The sequence below is a fragment of the Amphiura filiformis genome, chromosome 11 (assembly GCF_039555335.1).
Source record: "Amphiura filiformis chromosome 11, Afil_fr2py, whole genome shotgun sequence".
In the NCBI taxonomy this organism is placed as follows: Eukaryota; Metazoa; Echinodermata; class Ophiuroidea; order Amphilepidida; family Amphiuridae; genus Amphiura; species Amphiura filiformis.
In genome coordinates, this window is record NC_092638.1 from 36,432,691 (window position 1) to 36,456,303 (window position 23,613).

General features: G+C 38.0%; 1 protein-coding gene across 1 annotated transcript; it reads left to right on the plus strand.

Annotated features, from left to right (window-relative positions):
• The first annotated feature begins 218 nt into the window (after window positions 1-218).
• Window positions 219-22,325, plus strand: LOC140164795 (V-type proton ATPase 21 kDa proteolipid subunit c''-like). The gene is made up of 7 exons (XM_072188161.1): window positions 219-411; window positions 5,640-5,688; window positions 6,242-6,325; window positions 8,082-8,159; window positions 9,534-9,658; window positions 11,292-11,482; window positions 18,425-22,325. Exons 1-7 carry the CDS (start codon window positions 342-344, stop codon window positions 18,461-18,463), a joined length of 636 nt encoding a protein of 211 aa, XP_072044262.1. The 5' UTR covers window positions 219-341; the 3' UTR covers window positions 18,464-22,325.
• Window positions 22,326-23,613: the final 1,288 nt, after the last annotated feature.

Genomic DNA, 23,613 nt, shown 5'->3' on the forward strand with positions numbered 1-23,613 from the left:
ACAGAAATGATACATCATAAAGCTGTTGTCTTCTTTTGTAGTTTAATATAAAAATACATTCATACATTAGATTTTCATTTATTTTAATTTCTTATTTGATTTATTTTAAGTCATCACGAAACTAAATATTTATTTAAAACGACTGACAAAGAAGATTATTTTTCCAATTAAGGAAAGACTTTGCAAGCCCTGTGTAATTTTAATTATCCAGAGAAAAAAATAACATGGATGACATCCGAAGAACGATATTGCACTGATGAAATTGAATATTTAGCGTTAAGAATCGCGGATTGTCTTTGTAATTTTGTGTCTCTATTTTAGTTGTAGATAATTAAATAACTATGGGTTTATATTCGGGGAATATACCCTACGCAGTCGTCGCTACGGTGTCATCTGTTTTCACATTTATTGGTGAGTGAGTCACTGTCTGTGACACTGTCACTGTCACTGACACTGACAAAATTATAAAATAGTGTCATACCTCGTTATAGTTTACCTCGTTGAAACTTCCTCCATAGCACATCCACACGGGAGTATCACTGGAGGTTGACTTGAGTGCTGGCTGGGTCTTGTCTAGTCAAAAATTAAGTTGGGGCTTCTGGCTGGTCAAACTTTTACTGTCGCCGTCGTCGCGTCGTCTCTAGTACAAGGCAGGAACTTATACGATGTCCTCATTCACAAACTGATACCATCTGTCCATCTGTAATGGCGAGCGGTCCGAATTTTGAGCCATACAAGTTTACGTGGTTAACTAGTCGTCGTCGGGTACAGGCACAACAGGGAACCTGTTCCAAATTGCAATTGCCTCTGGCAAAAAATGACTGCTTCATGATGTCAGTGTAATGAGTCTCATGTAAAACAAGCTGGTTTTCATGCCCCCTTCTGCTCCTGCTTGGTTTTGGCTTGAAGTATTTTGACCCATCTATAGCTAGCCGGTTCATGATGATCTTCTGAAGGGTTCTTGTTCTGGTCTAGACTTGTTCGAGCATATTCTCTAACACGTAATGCTAAAGCATTACTGTTAGAGATTGCTACTATGTCATCCTTGTGCATAGTCCGGTTCATAAAATTGTACCGGGACGTAAACATGCGTCATAGTTCACAAACACACTTCATAAGCGTGTCATTATAAGCTTTATTCTATTTCATGTATTACGCCGTACCTTTTTACATTTTCGATACTTACGATCCTAAAAATTGGAAGCAAATATTAAGCTGATTTTTGCTGACTGCACAGCCGACGAAAAGATGGCAGAAATTTAACCTCAACCTGTAGGGGCATTTGACGCAGGTAAATATTCATGAATAATGACTGGGAGGTCATAGGCTAACAGATTCTATAGATGAGAGTATCTTATTACCACGTGAGCTTACTTGATGTGACCTGACCTTAGATTGCTGCCCTCAGTCAGGCGGCGGATGACATGCATGATAGAGAGAGACGGCAAAACTGCTCAGCCGTATGCACATGATGGCACTTTCCACACAAGTGCGATGAATTTCGCAGCTGCCGTGATCACTGGTCCGCGCCATTCAATTTGCACACTGAGTGATCGGAGCCTAACCAACACGGCGAATTACGTCAGAGTGACTCTCATCCAGTAATAATCAAATTTTACAGTATTTAATTAATTTGAAGGTTATTTTTGTAGGGTTCATTATCGAACCCCAACGGTTTCAGCTTGTATTAATATTTATTAACATAGGCCTACTTGTTTGTGATATTTTAAGCGTTTTTAAATTTCAAAATAATCCCATTCAATTACACGGCTGACAAAGCAAATTTACTGAATTTAGAGATTGCACGGCGTTCACCACCTGCATCTCTCTGACCTTTTACTTGAATTACTTCCTGACAAAATGGTGGCGCTAGCCGATCGGCGGAGAATATGGCAGCAATTTCTCCAGAAATAGTAATGAAATATTTACCTAAATGCACCTGAAATGACACATAGAACTGAGAATTACGTCAACAACTCGCATAGTAACAAATTGGTAGGTAAAGCTACGTACAATGAGGTATTTAGGGGTATTTCAGAATTGCCTATTGTTATTACAATGACATTACGTAACGGTAAGCTTACGTAATTTGTTTACCGACCGATATTCCGGGCAAAGGAACACTAGCCACGAATGCGAGGGCATCCGTGAGCAAATTTGTGGCTAGTGTTTCTCGAGCAAGTCTAGACTGCGGAACTCGGTCTTCCATGATAGTCGTCATTTATCATTTGGTCGTTATATGACTATCAGGGAGAGACTGAGTGGTTAGGCAATATACACGGAGGTGCAACCTTTATCGTGGTGGTTACCGGTTCTTAATTTATCTTCGTTAGCAATTACGCACACTTCCTATTGTACTGAAATTGTCTCTAGTCGTATATGAGGTGATTACGGTTTCTTCTTCTTGATTCCATATTGAAATCAGATGATTATTTCTTATTTACATGAAATCGGTGAACACGCCGAATTTTTCACTCGCAGCAGTCGTCCATGTTTATCGCGCAATGCAATATGGGAAGGAGGGGGAAGTCAGGATTAGCATATTCATGATTATTACTAATTCCACTCGGCTATAGGGGAGGTAATTGACTTGATTGACAAATCACCCAGATGGCGTAGGGCGATCCCCGGTCGATCCCAGCCCCCATTGCCGCAAAAGCATTTAGCATACCTATTATAAGAAGTGGTAGAGTCCACAGAGACTCGGATTGAACAAGGTCATCACATGGCCATCAGTGTTGAATTATTTGGCAGCTTCGCCGAACATTGCGATCACGGCAAAAATATGAAACTACAAATTCGTGTTTGAACAGAAAGGATTCCGCAGATAATGGTAAATTTAGAATCATTGTAGACTATGAAGTCATTAGATAGTCGATCTTTATGTTTTGGTGTGTTACATGTTGTTACAAAATAGGAATTTCCTCAACAAAACTCACAAGCAATGTCAACAACATCCACATGGAGTAATTCGTGTTGTTTATCAGGGTCATAGGTCATACGACACCAATTTGGTGTCTTTCCGCGCCTCGGAAAATGGCTTCTATAGTTTATGACTGGTTCTGGTCTTGATTCTTCCCTCTTCAATTGTTTCCCAACTGAGCTGCTGTAACACTCGATGTTCGATGAAAATCACCCATCACAAACCTTGCTACCCTTCTCTGTACTTTCTCCAGGAGATCCTTATTCTTTACAGTGCCTGGATTCCAAGCAGCGGAAGCGTATTGAAGATGGGGTTTCACCATTGAGTTGTAGAGCTGCTCTTTGATCTCTTTGGTACAGTTGTGGAAATTCCTCATCAGGAAGTTGAGAACTCTAGTAGCCTTTCCGACTGCGTAGTGAGTCTGGACGTCCCACTTCAAGTTGTTTTAGATATGAATACCTAAATATTGTGTGGAGGCGACTTCTTCCAGTGTCATGACTGAGACTGCATGACTGAGTGACCAAGTCAAAGTCAGTGAAGTAACTTGCAAAGTTTTGAGAGTCCTTTTGTCTATCTCTCAGCTTGTAAACAGATGAGGAGGTCAAAATTGTCATCCTCGCCAAATAGGAAAATCAGCGTAATAGAACGGCACTGAGCATGCTGAGGTGACGGTAGTACTTGCTCGTTAATAGTTCCAATAGTTGGAAGTCACGGCTCCAACCGTAAGTTCCAAGGAGCTACGTGTATGTATCCCCGCGATTTAGCATGCATTCATCACCATTTTCACATGTACATAGTCGTCAAGTGGACTTTTCGCTGCTCATAAAAATCACTCAAAAATCATCTTTTAAAATATTTCTTTGGACAAAAGCTGATGCGTAGAATAAGTTGAGCAATCACAGATGACATGTATCAGTGACACAGGTCTTGCGCTATAAACGTAAGGCCAAGGAAAGTCGATTTTGAGTTTTCCGTCACCCGCCCTCACTTCATTTTCTGACCCTCACTTGAATTCATTATTGTGATTTTCCAAAAAATACCAATGAAAACTGGTTATATTTGCAAAAAAAATTATGAATATCCCTTTATTTTTTGTGGAAAAATCTAAATCAAAACATACATTTTGCTGTCAACCTTGCAGACTCTTTGTACTTTTGAATCTCATTTGGGCTAAACATCCATCTTCAAGTGAGTGAGCGGCAAATAACAACACATTTTACATGCGTGTTGGTCATATAATGAAAGGCAGACAAATAATAAATAATGAATAATGAAAAAGTTACCTCACTTGTTTTCAGAAATTATGTGACGAGAAACTCAAAATTGACTGTTAGGGGCCTAATAGTTCGCTCGGCGCTATATGTGCATACCGAAGTTGGCTCTCATGATCGAGAATTGGATTTTTTGCCTCTATAGTTCACCACATAAACTTAAATGGCTCAAAACTTGGACCGCTCACCATTAAAGTTTACTGTCTTTGCGACTTTGGTACGGTATTTTGAAATCTGTTGACGTTTTAATGATCCCCGATTTCGGGTCGATTATTTTAGCAGTGTCACATCAGCACTGCACTGAGCAAATTAGGGGAAAGGGAAACTCGGGTTCATGACAAACTCGCTCATGAGTTATTTCTAAATAATATTAATTTTTCACCAGAGGAATTGAACAGAATTATTTCCTTTATTTTTTCAGCAAATATTTACTTGTATTTTAATGATGAAATTGTATTTCAGGGCAGGGGTAGCGTGAGCACAAAAAAATCAAGGGGTCTCATTTAATTTTTCTGGACCCTTTGGTACCTGCAAAACCAACATTTAAGGGGTCCGATGAGAATTTAAGGAGTCCATCTGTCCAAAATTCTAAACTTCAGAACTTGTCAAATATTCCAGTGAAATTATTCTAGTGTTGTTGGCCTATGGTGAATCAAAAGATTTACTGATCTTTTTATTTTTTAATTTTTAATTGATGATTTATGCCTCCGTGCATCGTGAAATTAAGGAGTCCAAACAGTTTTTATCGGACCCTTTGGTCACTTTCAACTTGCGATTTAAGGAGTCCAAAATGGGCAAAATAAAAAAAATAAGGAGTCCCTGGACGACGTGCAAACTCCTTAAATGCGACCCCTGTTTCAGGGACAAGTTTTCCTGTCTTAGAGCATGATCCTGCATTGAAACAGTGCTGAAAACTCTGCTTGCTTGCAGGGTTCGATTTAGAGGGGTTTTACATGCACAAATGCATGTAACTTTGGCTCTGTGCATGTAGAATTTTGCCTGTGCATGCAAAATTTTGTGTTATTCAGCCCATTTTGAGGAAAAAATCAGAGTTGTGCATATGTAAATTTTATTTTCTAAATCAAACCCTGCTTGCTTGTCCTCCACCATGCTTGACTGACTTCAGCATGTCACTTAGTGTGACCTATTGATCTACTGTGCAAGGGCCCTATTCAACCTTCGTGTTTAATCGGAATGAATCCGTTTGAAAAGGTCTATTGTACAAAATCTACATTTTGATGTAGGCCTAAAATTATATGCGCAAATAGAATAAACCCTAACTCCCAAAGGCAAGGGACTTCCCGGGCAGTTTATGGTATTGGTAGTCAGTACTAGTCAGTCACCTTGCAGGTTCATGATCAAGTATCTACATTGTAGAAAGCCTTGTAATGTTATCATTTTATGATATTAAATTTGTAATTTAATATTTTCTGTTTTAATTGCAGTCTTCTGGTATTTGCTGACAGATCAAATTTACCGCTTAGATCCTGGATGGTAAGTACACATAGTCAAAAACTTTTTCATAATTTTTAAAGTAATGTACCAGGACTTGAAAAAATGTTAATTTCCTGGGAAGCAAGCAAAGATTTCATATTGATTTCCCCAATTTTATAGCATGTTAATTGTTATACTAAAAAAAAGATATTACTTCCCTCTAATTACCATAATTTCCCTTCAAACACCAACATTTCCCTTGAAGGAGCTTCCCAAATTCCCCACTTTTTTCGAGCCATGTAATGTACTTTTCAAGATAAGTTTGGAAAGTTGTAGATGCACGAAACAAGTTTGACCAGGTTTAGGGCAAACACATGTAGCTCAATTTTAGATGACTGCAGTCTATCTTTTGGACTGTGCTATAGAGTGAAGAAGGAAGAGAAATGTTGAAAGGGATCCCTCCCTAAGTCTAACTTCCATAGTCTAACGTTAGAGCAGGTCTAACTTGTTTTGTGCATACAGACTGTAATGTTTAGTTGATTTCAATGAACACTTTAAATTCTAATATATTAAGTGCTCTTTTGACTTTGTGACTTTTTCTTGCTGACAATAGGGTACTTGAAGTTGTGTCACCTTACTTGTGGGCCAACCTTGGCATTGCTGCTGCTATTGCACTATCTGTTGTTGGTGCTGCATGGTAAGAATTATTATATTGTGCACTTGTTTTTACGGGCTGGACCAATCCAGATTTTGCATTTTGGGAGAATTTTTTTACTTTGTGCTAAAATCATGTATTTATAATCAGCTGTTTGGGGTCCAAAATTGATTGATTTTGACTGAAAATTTTTGCAAAAAATTCATAACAGTATAAAAATATGTTTGCAAAAAAATCATCATAATTCGTCACCCTCATAACAAAACTGCCTAAGTCATTATTACATGTTTCTCATTTGCAATTTTGATTTTCTGAGTAATAAACCCATAATTAATCAAATTTCCAGCCGCATTCTTCATTAACTTGTGGAATACATCAAAAGAGATGTGTTATGAGGTGACGATATGGGTTTTTTTTCGTCGCCTTAGTGATGTTGTTTTTGTTTTGTTTTTCAGGTTTAAAGTATAAAATATTATACAAATATTAACTGTCGATGAGTGTGATGGTCGAAATAGAATCACTCGGTGAAAGATGGATTGTTCCATTCCACAAGCCGGAACAGTTAATATTTGTTTTATATCACTCATGCATAAATTCTATTACTAAAATACTATTTAAGGTAGGAAATATTTTTCATCAACATAACACCATGTTTTGCCGTGATATACTTCACATTTTAGGGTCCACCCCATAACTAAATCGGCGAGTCCAAGAGTCAGCGCACGGCTTGGCGCAGGCGCACTACGGCAGAGCACATGATGGTAAAGACTATCACACGGAAAGGGTGATGGTAAAAATGATAAATGGTAATCAACCAATGAACTGTCTAGAATTTATGTATGAGTGATATAACATAAAATGGCTGATTTAGTTATAAACTAAGGATCCCACACTTTTTCTCAAATGCATGACTAGCATTGTTTTCTGATCAAAACAAAACAGTCCAAAATGAAAGTTGACATATTTTGCTCTGGAGAAGACATATTTGAGCATCATTTAATTATAGCAAAATCAAATTTGAGAATTATATCGACCTCAACAGAGACCGGGGTGCCATGATCTTACAACAAGATTTTGTCACTTGACTAAAACCAATCAATATCTGATTGTCAAGTGCCAAGTCAAGTGGAATAATCTCTTCAGTGGCTAAATGACATGCCTTGTAGTCTATTCTGTATCAGATGGCACATGACCACGTTCGTTTTCCATGTATATTCATAGTTTTGTATCATAAAAGGACATGTTCAAGTTGTAACAACATTCACTGAAGCTACCCCACATTTTCCAAACATTTTATACCTTTGACCTTTGTTTCCCCTGGGGAACCTGTGCACTTTTCCAAAGGTCATGTGCCATGTTATAGTAAACGGGCTATAGTATACACTTATAAATGCAGTTGCTGCAAGTATATGTAAGCAACATAGAAAATGAGAGACGTGAATCCGTAACATGACATGATAGGGAGCACGGTGGCCGAGCGGAACAGGCTCCTACTCCTAATCTGAAGGCTGCGGGTTCAAGCCCAGGCGGAGCCACCGTGTAGTGCCTTACGTTTAAGGTCATCTCGATTACTCCTCTCCAACCAGGTGTATAAATCTGCATTCTTAAATGCTGGGAAGGTTACAGACTCGCTGTTGAGGAGGTGTGGTGATCCACCCACAGCGACATTTCAAGGTTGGAGTCTAGTCTAATCGTTTTACAAAAGAGAGCTGGGCACTCAGTCCTGTAAAACATGCAGGTGCGACTCCATTACCTTTTTTTTACCATGATATGATACTATTGATATGGTTAATTACAGGGGTATCTACGTAACAGGTGTCAGCATTGTAGGAGGCGGCGTGAAAGCACCACGAATCAGGACCAAAAATCTTATTAGGTGAGTGCATTTTAGTCAGCACATTTTAAGCTGTGCTGGTAATATGTTTTCTTAAATTCATACTGACCTGTATAACTTGAATTCATGTTCTGGAAAAGTTGAATAATACTAATAGTATCAAAAATCAAGAAGGATAAAAAGTGTTATGTATGTAGATATTCACCATAAGTTCAGTAGATGTGTAAACGCAGTGTGTATGGTGTACGTACACGTCAGCTCACAGCAGCTGCTGACTTGCTTAATTTTTGTTTTTGTAAAAATGAATTTGATTGTGACACTGTTCAATGAATTACACCCATGAATGTGACATTTTGACTTAGAAAATAATGATTTATAGTAAGGTTTTCCAAATCCACAGGCATCTGCACACCTTAAAGATTGCAGCCCCACTCATTACATAACCATTTAACAACAACTCAGGGACTTGCAGCAAAGAGATTTACACCATATTCATACAACAGTAAACCTTTGCATCCACTCCAGCTTCTTGAGTTTCATACAGGTTACAACAGGCACATTCTTTGTACAGATGAATTTCAAGTTAGCTTGGTGTTTTTTGTGAGAAGCAAACTAACAACACTGCCAGTCCACAAACCCCGGGGGCACATAAATTTATATGTTCCCCTAGAATTTTGAGGTGGTGGGTCTTTGGAAGCTGATGGTGTACTGATCAAAGGAGGGTCTTTTGGACCTACAAACAGTCAAAATCAAGGGTTTGTCTTGGCTCTCTGGTTGAAAATCATGTGAGAAAAAACACCCAGAAATGTGAGGAATGAGCAATTTAAGGTGGACCGTGGTACTAACCCCTTGATAAATTTGTGACTATTTTTGCATTTTTCTCAAAAAGTAATAACACACTGATAACAAATGTTATTTATATTATAGGGGCAAAGAATCCAGTTACTACACTGGAATTTAAATGACTCAAGACAAGCGGTACATTATTTATGATAAGAAAAGAGGTACCGCTAGAATGTACCTCATTTCTTAACATATTAATGAACCACTTTTCTTGAATCACTGAAATTTCAGTGAAATAATTGGATTCCTTGCCCTCTATATACATGACTTTTGTCACCAGTGTGTAGTTATTTTTTGAGAAAAATGCAAAATTAGTTACAAAATTGATCAGGGGGTGTAGTACCACCTTAAGGGTCTTTTAGAGCTGAAATTACCAAATCAAGGGTATTTGTCAGCGCTCTGTTTTAGTCAAATTCATGGGTCTTTCGGAGCTGAGCGGTCCAAAAACGGGTGGTTTGGGGGAGCATACCCAAACTCATACCTTAATGACCAGAATCTAGCGCCTTATCAGTTGAGCCACTTTACCTTTTCTTATGACTGATATTCAAATAATCTTGTCGTCTTCTATCGCAGCATTATTTTCTGTGAAGCTGTCGCTATCTATGGCATCATTATTGCAATTGTCATGTCAAACCTCATAAAACAGTTTGATGAAGATGTCTTAACTGAGTCGCAACTGAGAAGAAACTACTTTACAGGTTAGTGTTTGATGTAAACCAAGGTTTAGCCAATGTCCCGTCCACCCTAAACCATCTATAACTCATCCATAAAAAATACCAGATGACATCAATTTAGAGTTGAATTTCCTTTAAAGGCTCGGATAGCAACGTTTTCATGTATTTATTGTGGGACCTTTGAGCACATCAGATAAACCAAATTGCATTTTGAATACAAGGAATATCCTTCTGAATCTGATTTCAAATAATTTAGATTTTTTGAAATTCTTGATAAAATACAAATTTTAGGGAAAAGTATTAAAAATTGATTTTTTTGACATTTAACAGTCCATGAAGTAAATTGTATCAATGTAATGATATGTACTTCAGAGTGTATGTAGTTGGGAGGAAAAGCTATCCATCATTTGAAAAATTTGACCATTTGTAATGAAGAATGTAGATACACATTTTTTTTCCAAAACACCTAAAACAATTTAGGTCTATAAGAAGGCAATTTTGATGCAATATCAGCTTCATCATGGCAGCATCGTAAAACGTGCGCGGAAGTTGTATCTTAATTACGACTACTAGCTGCGTGCATTGCAGGAATTAAGATGATCACATTTGAAAACAAGGGTTGTTTGATTGCTGTCTACTGCCACTTTTGATAGAAAACAGCGATTTAAAACATGTTCATTTTCGTGCATGTTTTCAATTTTTCGATGCAAGCTAACAGATTCATTATAGAAAATAAAGGTAAGAGTTTGGTCTTATCGTGTACAGCTCATTTTCTTCTAGGAGCCATTTTTTAAATTTCCGTCAAAAACCAAAAAATTACACCAGTATTGCCTAAATTAGGCTGAAACTGTCAAATTGCTACCATTTTTATCGAATATTTCTAAAAGATGGTCAAAATTCAAAAAAAATAAAAAAACGGATCCTAGATTTTCATACCTAGTTTTTGAAAATCAATAAGAAATTTTTTTTTTACTGAAAAAATAATTAGTTACGGTGTACGTACATTTTTGGGTCAAAATCATGCTTTTTGATGATTTTCTCCAAAAGTAAGCATTTTTAGTACATAAATCTGTGTCACCGTTGGATTTGTCAGGTCATATGTATACTTTTATACACTTTAGATCAACAATTTAGAAGTTGCAAGACCAAAATGTTTTTCATAATTCCATGGTTCAGACCAACCTTAAAGCCACAAATTGCTTTTTTCCAAGGGAAATGGCGAAAGAGTAAACATGAGTAGGTGTAAATTTCACCTTGAGCACAGCCGGATAGTCTTACAATTAGGGTCTGATTTCACACTTGGCCACCCAATACACCGTACAATAGGCCACACATATAGTAGGACTACAACTGGTCAGTTACACTCTCACTACCACATTTGTTTTTTCAAGTGGTGGCTTTAGTTTAAAGGTGTTGTTGTAAGTCCAAGCCTATCGTAATTCTTAACATATCTTGATCTTAAATAGTATATTTTGCCAACATTGCCAAATTGGAAAGAAAATAATGGATCATACTGGCAATTGGGATGGTTGGTAAGATGTTTTTCTGAATAACCTATTTAATGCAACATGGGTGTGACCCTTATGTATTTAACCAACCAGATATACATGTATCCTGAAACAATTATAATTGTTTTGCTTTGTGTTGTACACTTCAGGTTATTCAATGTTTGGAGCTGGCCTGACGGTGGGTTTGAGTAATCTGGTCTGTGGTCTATGCGTTGGAATCGTGGGTAGCGGTGCTGCATTGGCCGATGCCCAAGACGGCAGTCTGTTTGTCAAAGTACTCATCATTGAGATCTTTGGCAGTGCTATTGGGCTGTTTGGTGTCATTATTGGAATTCTGCAGGTAGGTGGCCAAATCCTATTGCGATATTCCATTTGAAATGCATACTCCCCCTGTGGAAGATTTCGTTAGTCTCCTACAGAGGGAGGTTGGGTTTCAAATAGAATAGACAATTGGGTAACTTCCATTTGAAATACTCACTCCAGTTGTGGAAGATATCTAGGTAAAGCCGTATACAAGGGGAGTATGGCTTTCAAAGTAATTAACCCTAGCCAATTCCATTTAAAAAACATACTCCCTCTGGCAGATTTTGGAATAGTCCATTTCTGATTCAATGTGATCTAATCAAACCAAAGGCGGTACCGTATTCACGTTTTAAGTTATTCGCAGCAACTTTACAATTCTCTGATTTCCGCTCACAAGTAATTAGCGTTGATCAAGGCTTTCATTGTGAAAGGAAGTACCTTGTATTGGACAAACAACCTCGTTTTAACACGGCTGTGTACTCTAGACGTTGTTTCTTTTGCGAAATTGAGCTTTTTTGATATGTATGCACTTTGTTATGGTTTTTGTCTCGCCTGAACTTTGTTCAGGATGGGACTTAGTAATCACTAATTCTGTCTGTCCGTGTGGAGGGGTGTGGGGGTGTGTGTGTGGATGTATGTGTGTCCGTCCGGAGCTGTATCTGGGGAACCGTAAGACTTACGGCGACGCTACTTGGTGGGAGGAAGGGTATCCAAGTTTGCTCCGTAACCGTATGTTTTCGGGAAAAATATGCAAATTAACATAGCTAATTTGCATAATTTATCGCAAATCAGCGCAAATTGATAGCGGAGTTTGTGGACAGACTATCTCAAGATCCGTCAGGCGCATGTAGCTAAACCTGGTGTCAGCTATGATACACATCTGCTGATCACCTGATTAGTTTTTGGGCGAAAAGTATGCGCATTTAGTTGTTAATTTGCATAATTTATGCGGAACGATTCTACAAATATGGTTGGAAATCTGAAGAAATCCGCCTTGTGGAGCTGTATCTGGGGGATTCGTAAGATCCCTAAGCCCTATGATGATGAAACGTGGTAGGGGGTAGTATGGCCAGAGGATCTCAATCCGATTCGATTTTCAGCGCAAAATATGGTAATTAAGTACCTAATTTGCATAATTTGTGCATAAAATGCAAAAACCTATTTTCTCGGAGACTAGGGGTCGCACGTTCTTCAAACTTGGTGGGTGGGTGCATCTTCACCCCAGACAGAACAAGTTTGTATTGGTTATGCGTCAAGGTCACCCAAGGTCATCCAGGGGTCATCTGAGGTCAAATGACTAAAACTGTCGTATGGGCACGATACTTGGTGGGTACAGTCAACATAATGTGGTAGGGGTAGTATGACCAGAGGATGCACACTAGTACCCCCCCATGTGGCCCCTCCCACACACTCAAAGTTGGGGGGGTCAAAATTTAATGAAATATTGTTTTTATATTATGCATTACATATATCAATTTCGGTCATGTAGGCCAAGTCATTAGGCCAAAAAGACTTTTAAGAATGTCTCTCATGTACAAAAGTATAGGAAACTGTACATTTAAAACAACCTTTTAGGGTGAAGGAAGCATTTTTCAAAAAATGTCTAAAACAGGTTTTATGTCAAAATGTCTCAGTTGGGGTGCTACATCGAGTCAAATATTCACTAGCACCCCCCCCATGTGGCCCCCTCCCACACACTCGAAGTTGAGGGGGGGGGAAATATTGTTTTTATATTGCGCATTACATATATCAATTTCGGTCATGTAGGCCAAGTCATTAGGAAAAAAAAAGACTTTTAAGAATGTCTCTCATGTACAAAAGTATAGGAAACTGTACATTTAAAACAACCTTTTAGGGTGAAGGAAGCATTTTTTCAAAAAATGTCTAAAACAGGTTTTTATGTCAAAAATGTCTCAGTTGGGGTGCTACATCGAGTCAAATATTCACTAGCACCCCCCCATGTGGCCCCCTCCCACACACTCGAAGTTGAGGGGGGGGTCAAAAATTTAATGAAATATTGTTTTTATATTGCGCATTACATATATCAATTTCAGTCATGTAGGCCAAGTCATTAGGCCAAAAAAAGACTTATAAGAATGTCTCTCATGTACAAAAGTATAGGAAACTGTACATTTAAAACAACCTTTTTAGGGTGAAGGAAGCATTTTTTCAAAAAAATGTCTAAAACGGGTATTTTATGTCAAAAATGTCTCTGTTGGGGCGCTACATCGAGTCAAATGTTCGGAAGATTATTTCAGGGTCATCTGAGGTCACCCAGGGGTCATCTGAGGTCAAATTACTAAAACTGTCGTATGGGCATGAAACTTGGTGGGTACAATCAACATTTAGAGTAAAATGTTCGGAAGATTCTTTCGGGGTCATCCGAGGTCACCCAGGGGTCATCTAAGGTCAAACTACTAAAAACTGTCGTATGGGCATGAAACTTGGTGGGTACAATCAACATTTAGAGTCAAATGTTAGGAAGATTATTTCAGGGTCATCCAAGGTCACCCAGGGGTCATCTAAGGTCAAACTACTAAAACTGTCGTATGGGCATGAAACTTGGTGGGTACAGTCAACATTTAGAGTCAAATGTTCAGAAGATTATTTCAGGGTCATCCGAGGTCACCCAGGGGTCATCTGAGGTCAAATTACTAAAACTGTCATATGGGCATGAAACTTGGTGGGTACAGTCAACATTTAGAGTAAAATGTTTGGAAGATTATTTCAGGGTCATCCGAGGTCACCCAGGGGTCATCTGAGGTCAAATTACTAAAAACTGTCATATGGGCATGAAACTTGGTGGGTACAGTCAACATTTAGAGTAAAATTTTCGGAAGGTTATTTCGGGGTCATCCGAGGTCACCTAAGGGTCATCTGAGGTCAAATTACTAAAACTGTCATATGGGCGTGAAACTTGGTGGGTACAGTCAACATTTAGAGTCAAAGTTTCGGAAGGTAATTTCGGGGCCATCCAAGGTCACACAGGGGGCATCTGAGGTCACATTACTAAAAACTGCCATATGGGCATGAAACTTGGTGGGTACAGTCAACATTTAGAGTCAAAGTTTCAGAAGGTAATTTAGGGGTCATCCAAGGTCACCCAGGGGTCATCTGAGGTCAAATTACTAAAAACTGTCGTACGGGCATGAAACTTAGTGGTTACAGTCAACATTAAGAGTCAAATTTTTGGAAGGGCATTTCGGGGTCACCCAGGGGTCATCTGAGGTCAAATTACTAAAAACTGTTGTATGGGCATGAAACTTGGTGGGTACAGTCAATATTTAGAGCCAAATTTTTGGAAGGTCATTTTTGGGTCATCCAAGGTCACCCAGGGGTCATCTGAGGTCAAATTATTTGAAACTGTTATATGGGCATGAAACTTGGTGGGTACAGTCAACATTTAGAGTCATGTTTTTTGGAAAGTCATTTCGGGGTCATCCAAGGTCACTCAGGGGTCATCTGAGGTCACATTACTAAAAACTGTCGTATGGGCATGACACTAAGTGGTCACTGTCAACATTAAGAGTCAAATTTTTGGAAGGGCATTTCGGGGTCACCCAGGGGTCATCTGAGGTCAAATTACTAAAAACTGTTGTATGGGCATGAAACTTGGTTGGTACAGTCAACATTTAGAGCCAATTTTTTGGAAGGTCATTTTGGGATCATCAAAGGTCATCCATGGGCATGACACTTGGTGGTTACAGTCAATTTCAGGGACATCTGAGGTCACCCATGGGTCATCTGTGGTCAAATTTCTAAAAACTGTCACAGGGGCCATGAAACTTGGTGGGTACAGTCATCATTTAGAGCCAAATTTTTGGACAGTCATTGCAAGGTCATCTGAGGTCACTCAGAGGTCATCTGAAGTCAAATGACTAAAAACTGTTGTATGGGCATGACATGTACAGTCAACATTTAGAGCCCAATTTTTGGAAGGTCATTTTGGGGTCAGTAGGGGGCATCTGAGGTCAAATTAGTAAAAATTGTCGGATGGGCATGAGACTTGGTGGGTAGGCCTACAGTCACCATCAGCCAGGTAATTGTGCCCAGCCGAGACCCACCAAAATTTAGGGATCAAGGTCAAATTCCAATATTGGTCCAATCAAGCTCAAATTGAACATGCAGGCAAATCGCCATGGGTTGTTGCAGGTTCATTTACTTCTACCAAAAGTAATCGTAAAAGCAGGCGATCGCGAAAGCAGGCGAGACTCGTGGTTCGAGAACCGCCTTGTTATAAATACAAGGAAAAAAATCCAGATTTCTAAACCCCAACTGCACTATTTTATGGATTTTATTTCACTCTTTCACTTGTGTTCGCAATTTAAAAGGAAAGAAATCCTTTGTTGTACCAGCGGGTTACACGCGCGCAATAACCCATCGCATTGCGTAGTCACACAATTTGTAAACACACAGATACGCTACGCATGCGCGACGCTTATCTGCATGCGCGGCGCAAAGATGGAAGCACTGATTTCACAAAAACCTAGTTGTCAAATGGCTCCGTTTGAGCTGATAAAATGTGCTGTTTTATTTCTTTACGTCTGATTTAAATTCAAGTTATGAATGGATTTCGCTCAAAACTTCTCAAGGAGCTGTGGATTTTTTCTTATGATGTACCAAAAGAATATGCCAAAAATTCACTTTTTTGCAATTTTCTTCATAATTGTTATTTTTACACCAAATCTGTATTTATATTAAGATTCATTGATGTCTTGCGTTAAAAAAATGTATACTTTTATACAAGGTACAAAACGAGTACTTATTCCCCCGAAGTAGCAAAACAAGGTACAAAACGCAGTACTTATTCCCCAAAGTAGCAAAACAAGGTACAAAACGAGTACTTATACCCCCAAAGTAGCAAAACAAGGTACAAAACGAGTACTTATTCCCCCAAAGTAGCAAAACAAGGTACAAAAGCAGTACTTATTCCCCAAAGTAGCAAAACTAGGTACAAAACAGTACTTATTCCCCAAAGTAGCAAAACAAGGTACAAAACAGTACTTATTCCCCAAAGTAGCAAAACTAGGTACAAAACAGTACTTATTCCCCAAAGTAGCAAAACAAGGTACAAAGCAGTACTTATTCCCCAAAGTAGCAAAACTAGGTACAAAACGCAGTACTTATTCCCCAAAGTAGCAAAACAAGGTACAAAACGCAGTACTTATTCCCCAAAGTAGCAAAACAAGGTACAAAGCAGTACTTATTCCCCAAAGTAGCAAAACAAGGTACAAAGCAGTACTTATTCCCCAAAGTAGCAAAACAAGGTACAAAACGAGTACTTATTCCCCCAAAGTAGCAAAACTAGGTACAAAACGAGTACTTATTCCCCAAAGTAGCAAAACAAGGTACAAAACGAGTACTTATTCCCCCAAAGTAGCAAAACAAGGTACAAAACGAGTACTTATTCCCCCAAAGTAGCAAAACTAGGTACAAAACGAGTACTTATTCCCCCAAAGTAGCAAAACAAGGTACAAAACGAGTACTTATTCCCCCAAAGTAGCAAAACTAGGTACAAAACGAGTACTTATTCCCCCAAAGTAGCAAAACAAGGTACAAAAGCAGTACTTATTCCCCAAAGTAGCAAAACAAGGTACAAAACAGTACTTATTCCCCAAAGTAGCAAAACAAGGTACAAAACGCAGTACTTATTCCCCAAAGTAGCAAAACTAGGTACAAAACGCAGTACTTATTCCCCAAAGTAGCAAAACAAGGTACAAAACAGTACTTATTCCCCAAAGTAGCAAAACAAGGTACAAAACAGTACTTATTCCCCAAAGTAGCAAAACAAGGTACAAAGCAGTACTTATTCCCCAAAGTAGCAAAACTAGGTACAAAGCAGTACTTATTCCCCAAAGTAGCAAAACAAGGTACAAAACAGTACTTATTCCCCAAAGTAGCAAAACTAGGTACAAAAGCAGTACTTATTCCCCAAAGTAGCAAAACAAGGTACAAAAACAGTACTTATTCCCCAAAGTAGCAAAACTAGGTACAAAACAGTACTTATTCCCCAAAGTAGCAAAACAAGGTACAAAATCAGTACTTATTCCCCAAAGTAGCAAAACAAGGTACAAAACAGTACTTATTCCCCAAAGTAGCAAAACAAGGTACAAAACAGTACTTATTCCCCAAAGTAGCAAAACAAGGTACAAAGCAGTACTTATTCCCCAAAGTAGCAAAACTAGGTACAAAACAGTACTTATTCCCCAAAGTAGCAAAACAAGGTACAAAACGAGTACTTATTCCCCCAACGTAGCAAAACAAGGTATAAAACGCAGTACTTATTCCCCAAAGTAGCAAAACTAGGTACAAAACGAGTACTTATTCCCCAAAGTAGCAAAACAAGGTACAAAACGAGTACTTATTCCACCGACTGTTAAGTATTTTACCACCCAGCATTAACAAATCAATAAACAAGATGCTCCATACAAATAGTGACCAGAAGATCTCAAATTAGTACTCATTAGTACTCGTTTTGAAGGGGAATATCAAGAGCTGGTCATTTGCTGCTCATTTGGAAGTGGATTGTGTAACTAAGGCCAAAAAAAAAAAGGTTCGTCTCAAAGCTTGCGCGTGCGTTTGTAAAATCCCACGATTTTTTATTTCAAAATTTATTTTTTTTATAGTTTTTTCCAGAAAAAATCGGCGAAAATCAGACTTTTTTTCTCAAATTACCATGAAAAAAGTAGGAATAAAAAAAAAAAAAAAAAAAATCGCATTTCGCATTTGTTTTAAATTTCTCGTGAGCTTTGAGACAAACCTTCTTTTTTTTTTTTTTTTTAATACAAAAGAGAGACAAAAGATAATTCCTCATTGTGATGGAATTAAAAAGGACGTGTTTTGTACAATATACAAGGTACTTTTTTCACAGTGTTTGAACCAGAAGTTCAAATTGTATCAAAGTGAAGTATTTCTGAAGTACTAATAATACTTGAAATTGAATCGTCACTAAGTTTTCTTTTTGCTCTTTTTGATGCAGGTGAGCTCTGTTGGTATGGTATCCGGAGAATCTAACTAATCCGCCTCCAAGCTCAACTCAGTACTTCCAAACAGTGTATATGTAGATGTGAAGGTGCACAGTCTGGTTCCAAATTCCAGACAAATCTTTGGTGACAAAATTTGTAATTTGTAATTAAGTGTGATTGTTTGTCCAACTCTATAAACAATGATTAAAAGAAGGGGTAACATAAATGTGGACGAAATTTTTTGTATCCACTGCTTGAATTTCCAAGTTGCATTTTGTGCAAGTGCAAGAACTTCGTTTGTGCACAGATCCGCAATAGCTGCCATTTGCATTCAATGGGCTATTCCAGTTGAAATCCATACACCATCTATGGAAGGCATGACCTTTGTCTTTCACACAGGGTGTGTGAATTTCAAATGGGGTGACCTGAATGGGTGACTCTATGTGAAATTTACACTCCCTGTGTGGGAGATTAAGGTCATGTGTTCCATAGGGGGTGTATGGAATAGCCCAATGGACCAACTTCCTATTAATCAATGAAATACAAAAAAGTTCAAATTAAAGGTCACAGTAATGTCAAGGCTGTCGAATTCGGCATGGTACGGCGCTAGCAGTAGATTAGACACTGAGGATAGCAATTTATTTTTTGTTATGCAATAGACATCACATGATATTATGTTGTGACTAAATTGGCCTATCACTAGGATCCACTATATGCTCATCTATCAGGCCACACTTCTTTAACCCTAATTCATTTGTACATTCATTGAATAACCTTTGAAAATTTGGGTACAAAGCCTTATACTCTGCAACTTGAGGTCAAATTTTACACTTGGATTGTTTAAATGAGGTTATTGAACTATGCCATTGGGATGAGGTCATTTTGGTCCCTAGTGTATTTATGTAATTGTTGATCGTTTTGGTGGTGCAGTGTGACAAAATATTTTGGACAAAAAATCTGATAGAGCCTTTTAAACTTTATTGTGCAAATCGGTGCTTAAAGAATTAATTTCTCTTGTGTTTCAAATTAGACTTGCTACAAATGTACCTATAAATTTTGTTTAGAGAAACCGACAGAATCAGTCTTTGCACCTTCACTTGGTAGATATTAATTCAAATAATTGAAATTATATTTAATAATAAGTGTTTGTTTTTGTTCTGTAAAAAAGTAATATGCCAAAGTACAGTGAGACCATTGAATGAAGATAACATGAATTTCGGGTGAAGTTTTAAACTTATAAATATAAGAACAGTTGAGCCTAATTTGCATTCTTACTGTGTGCAAGTTATCAAGGTAGGATATAGGTAATGCGTACAGGCCAAATAGTACATCACTTTTTGGTTTTGACCAGTTACCCATTTATACATCTAGGTGGAGAGAGGCAATTGAGGTTAAGTGCCTTACCTAAGTGCACAACTGGGTGGGACTACTCAAGTTTGCACCTGCAACCATTTAATCATTTTGTCAAACCATTAACCCCTGCACCCAGCTCATGGACACTTCATGATGAAGATTTCAGAGTTGACTGCTGCTGACAGCAGTAAGCAATTGAAAGTCCTATCCTAATTATTACCAGGAGTGTCTGTACTAGCTTGGCCATCTTATAAAAAGTATACTTTCTTTGTCCTGTTTAAGGCTACTCTATCATGATATTCTTCATGGTAATTTGGGTGGAGTGGAGGCTGCTGATAAGTGAAACATACAATGGTCTTTATGTAAAGGTTAAGAGGAACCTTAAGAGAAACCTTTGTTCACAGACGGGAGTGCCTATCTCACATTCGAAGCAATTAGGCCAGACTTTGCCATGTATTTTAGCTACGGGAGAATCGCTACACCTCCTCCATAGCGAGTCTTGTTACCTTCCCGGCAATGACCAAAACTGGTACCTATTTGTACAGCTGGGTGGGGAGAGACAATAGGAGTGAACAGTCTTGCCTTAGTGCATAATTATGTTGACGCCGTAGGGATTCGAACCCACAACTTATCTTACGATTGGACAGGTGCACCACCGTGCCCCCGTAAAATGGTCGGTCTTCCAATGGTCTTACTGCAATAGATTGTATATAACCAGATGGATATGTATATTGAGAAACTAGGTTACAATAATCAGAGTATTATTATGTTGACACATTTTTACTCTTTGGTTTCATGTGATGTAAAACTTTCAGATAACAAGTAGGCCTGGTTTATAGTTGGATTTATGGATACAATTTTTGTCCAAGATAGAGCTTTAATAGCTTGACAACTTAGATTGACAACGGAGATTATAAAGCTATTGCCAAATAAATATGCTTGCGTTAAATTTTGGTCAACTTAAGCGATATTTTTACTCGCGATAAACATTTCCGATTAGCTGCTTGCAAATGTCAGCTTTATGGAATATTTACTTTTTGCGTGGAAACAGCAGCATACCAAACTCTCTCATGTTAACATGTTTAGTATGTCAATATAAATCAATGATATTATTGCTTGATAGAACATTGGCAAATATTTGCTCCAAACAATTTGTTCCGAAATCCGAGTATAAAACCGGCAATATTAGCAGTGTAGACCTGTAATATTGTACAAATATTACAATTCCATGAGAAATGTGCATATAGTTTTAAATAAGTACAATGAATCATGTTGTAGTATTAGGTCTAATATAGAGGTATTAGTTGATGGGTTATTATAGAATTTTATCATTTCTTTTCAGGTTTTGACATTATAAATTCTGCTTCTTTAGACAGAGATTTTTGAATGCATAATAGAATTGCCAGTCTGTGATTTTGTAAAGTGCAATTTAATTTCAAGTTAGACGGTGTGGAGAGTCTTTTAACACTGCAACTTGTTATTTGTACTGCAGTAGAAGAGACTATGAAATCAGGAATATCATAAAATGTAAAATGGGCTACTAAATCCATTTCAAGTTCACACTCCCCTGTGGAAGATTTTGAAAATATCATCCACAAGGGGAGTGTGAATTTCATATGGAATTAGCCTTAGCATATTGACCAACTCTTATTTGAAACTTGCTCTCCCACTGAAAGATTACGGTTGAATTTTTTTCTCAAGGGGTGTATGAAATTCAAAGGGAGCTGTTAATTGTGTTCATTCCATTTGAAATTCATACTTCCCCTGTGGAAGATATTTCTGACATCTTCCGCAGGGGTAGCATGGATTTTAAATGGAATAGCCCAATGTTGTTAAAATCATCTTTTAAGGTTTTCTAAGCAAGCGACTAGTTGCTTTTGGCAAATATTGTGTAAGAGTTCTGTGTCTCATAGATAGTCCATTTGGCTTAATCAAGACAGTAGCATCCACATGTGATACATGGTGCAATCAAAGGTGGCGCATCTGTAGCTTGCGATGTTGCGCAAAGCGACTTCGCCCTATAGATACACCTCCTTTGATCACTTATGTATCACACATGGACGCTACTGTCTTGAGGTAGCCAAATGGACTATATAATGCATTCCACTGAAGGTGACATTAGATTTTGATTTAAATGCCATGTCCTTAGTTAGTTTAATTGCTGTATAACAAAACAATATGATGTCAATGAGGTTTGCACTTTGTTTTTTATAAAGATGGTACAGGTGCACCCATTCATATTTATTTTTTTCTTCACAGATTCAGGACACTTTGATATACTGTAGAATTCCATCTACAAGCATATATTAGGGGTTCATTCATATATTTTCATGACTAAACGATATATGAATGAACCCCGTTCATACATACGCAACATTCTGCTTGCTGTTATTTCCCTCCAAAACTAAAAATAACATCATTTTAAACTAAAACTACCAGTTCCTTATAATTTTTTAACAGTTTCTCCATCGCTAATTGTAAGAAAACGTTTTCTTGCTCAGTCCATCGTGCTTGGACGCGCACGAACATCGCGTACATCACTCGCGCTTTGCGTAAATAGGTCGCGAACATAGACGCCAGCGTAATATCCTACTCGCGGCGTCCATCAGTTCTCGCGCTGCTTGTTTATGACCGGAACGCCGGGCATAAACGTTGTTTATGCCCGCCTATCGACCAATCACGCATGCTGTTATATAGCGAGTATGTATGAATGCCTCTTAATGAGTGGATTTTATTTGACGAAAAAGATGCAAGGCTGACACCCTCCACAAAAACATTATTTGGAGTTTGAGCATCTATATTGCTAATACAGGCAGCCATACAAACATGTATTATTGTAAGACTATTCCTATAGTAATATTTTTGTGGGTGTTTGCCTTTCTTCAAAAAAACACTCTTTATGCTTGTAGATGGAATTTTGTGGTATATGGTATTAAAGCAGGTTCTAATTTGTACAAAGTATGATCACAAAACGGCTAAGAAAGCAATGATGGCATGTAAAAAGCCTGGGATACAGAACACCATTATACAACTACATTATGTAAATACTTACATTGGGTGGTCATGGTTAGTAAAAAAATGCAAATAATTTGACCTATACAATTTGTGGGTTTTGTGTAATTGTTTATTTGGTGTACATTAATACTAACATCTTATAATAAGAAGGTAAAGGGGCATGCATCCTCCGCATGAATACACATCTTATAGCTAAAAGTCAAAAAGACTATTGCAGTTGAAATCCATACACCCCCTATGGAAGACATGACCTAAATCTCCCACAGAGGAAGTGTGAATTTCAAATGAGATTGTGGGAGATTAAGGTCTTGTCTTCCATATGAGTGTATGGATTTTAACTGCAATGGCCCATTGGCAAACTTTGTATGAAAACTTGGTTTAAAGTGCATCAGCAAAAAATAAGTGCAAATTATTTGTGGTGTGTAGCAAGCACACTGCTAATGTAATTGAGTCGACAAACATAATGAATCTGTCCACTGAGTTTCTAACAACTTTTTTTCTGTGAAAGCTGTAAGATGTAAAAGAACCCCCTCATACATCTGATTCAATGTTCTTTTTACATGTATTCTGTCGGTCGGACATCCGGGCTATCTCTAGTCTCGGGCCCAAACTGTATGTGGCTCACGGTTTGTTGTGAACAACAGAAACCGGCTGTGAAGGAGGCTACATAGCGATGTTGCTGGAGTGACCCTCAAATTCGGAGAAAACGACACTCGACCATTGAATTTAATTTTAAGTTTGTCAGTATATAAACGGTAAATCAAGTAAGTTTCTTCCACTCTGAAGACTTAGAAACGGTTGTTTGATTCCACTGACTATTTGCGATCGAAATTTA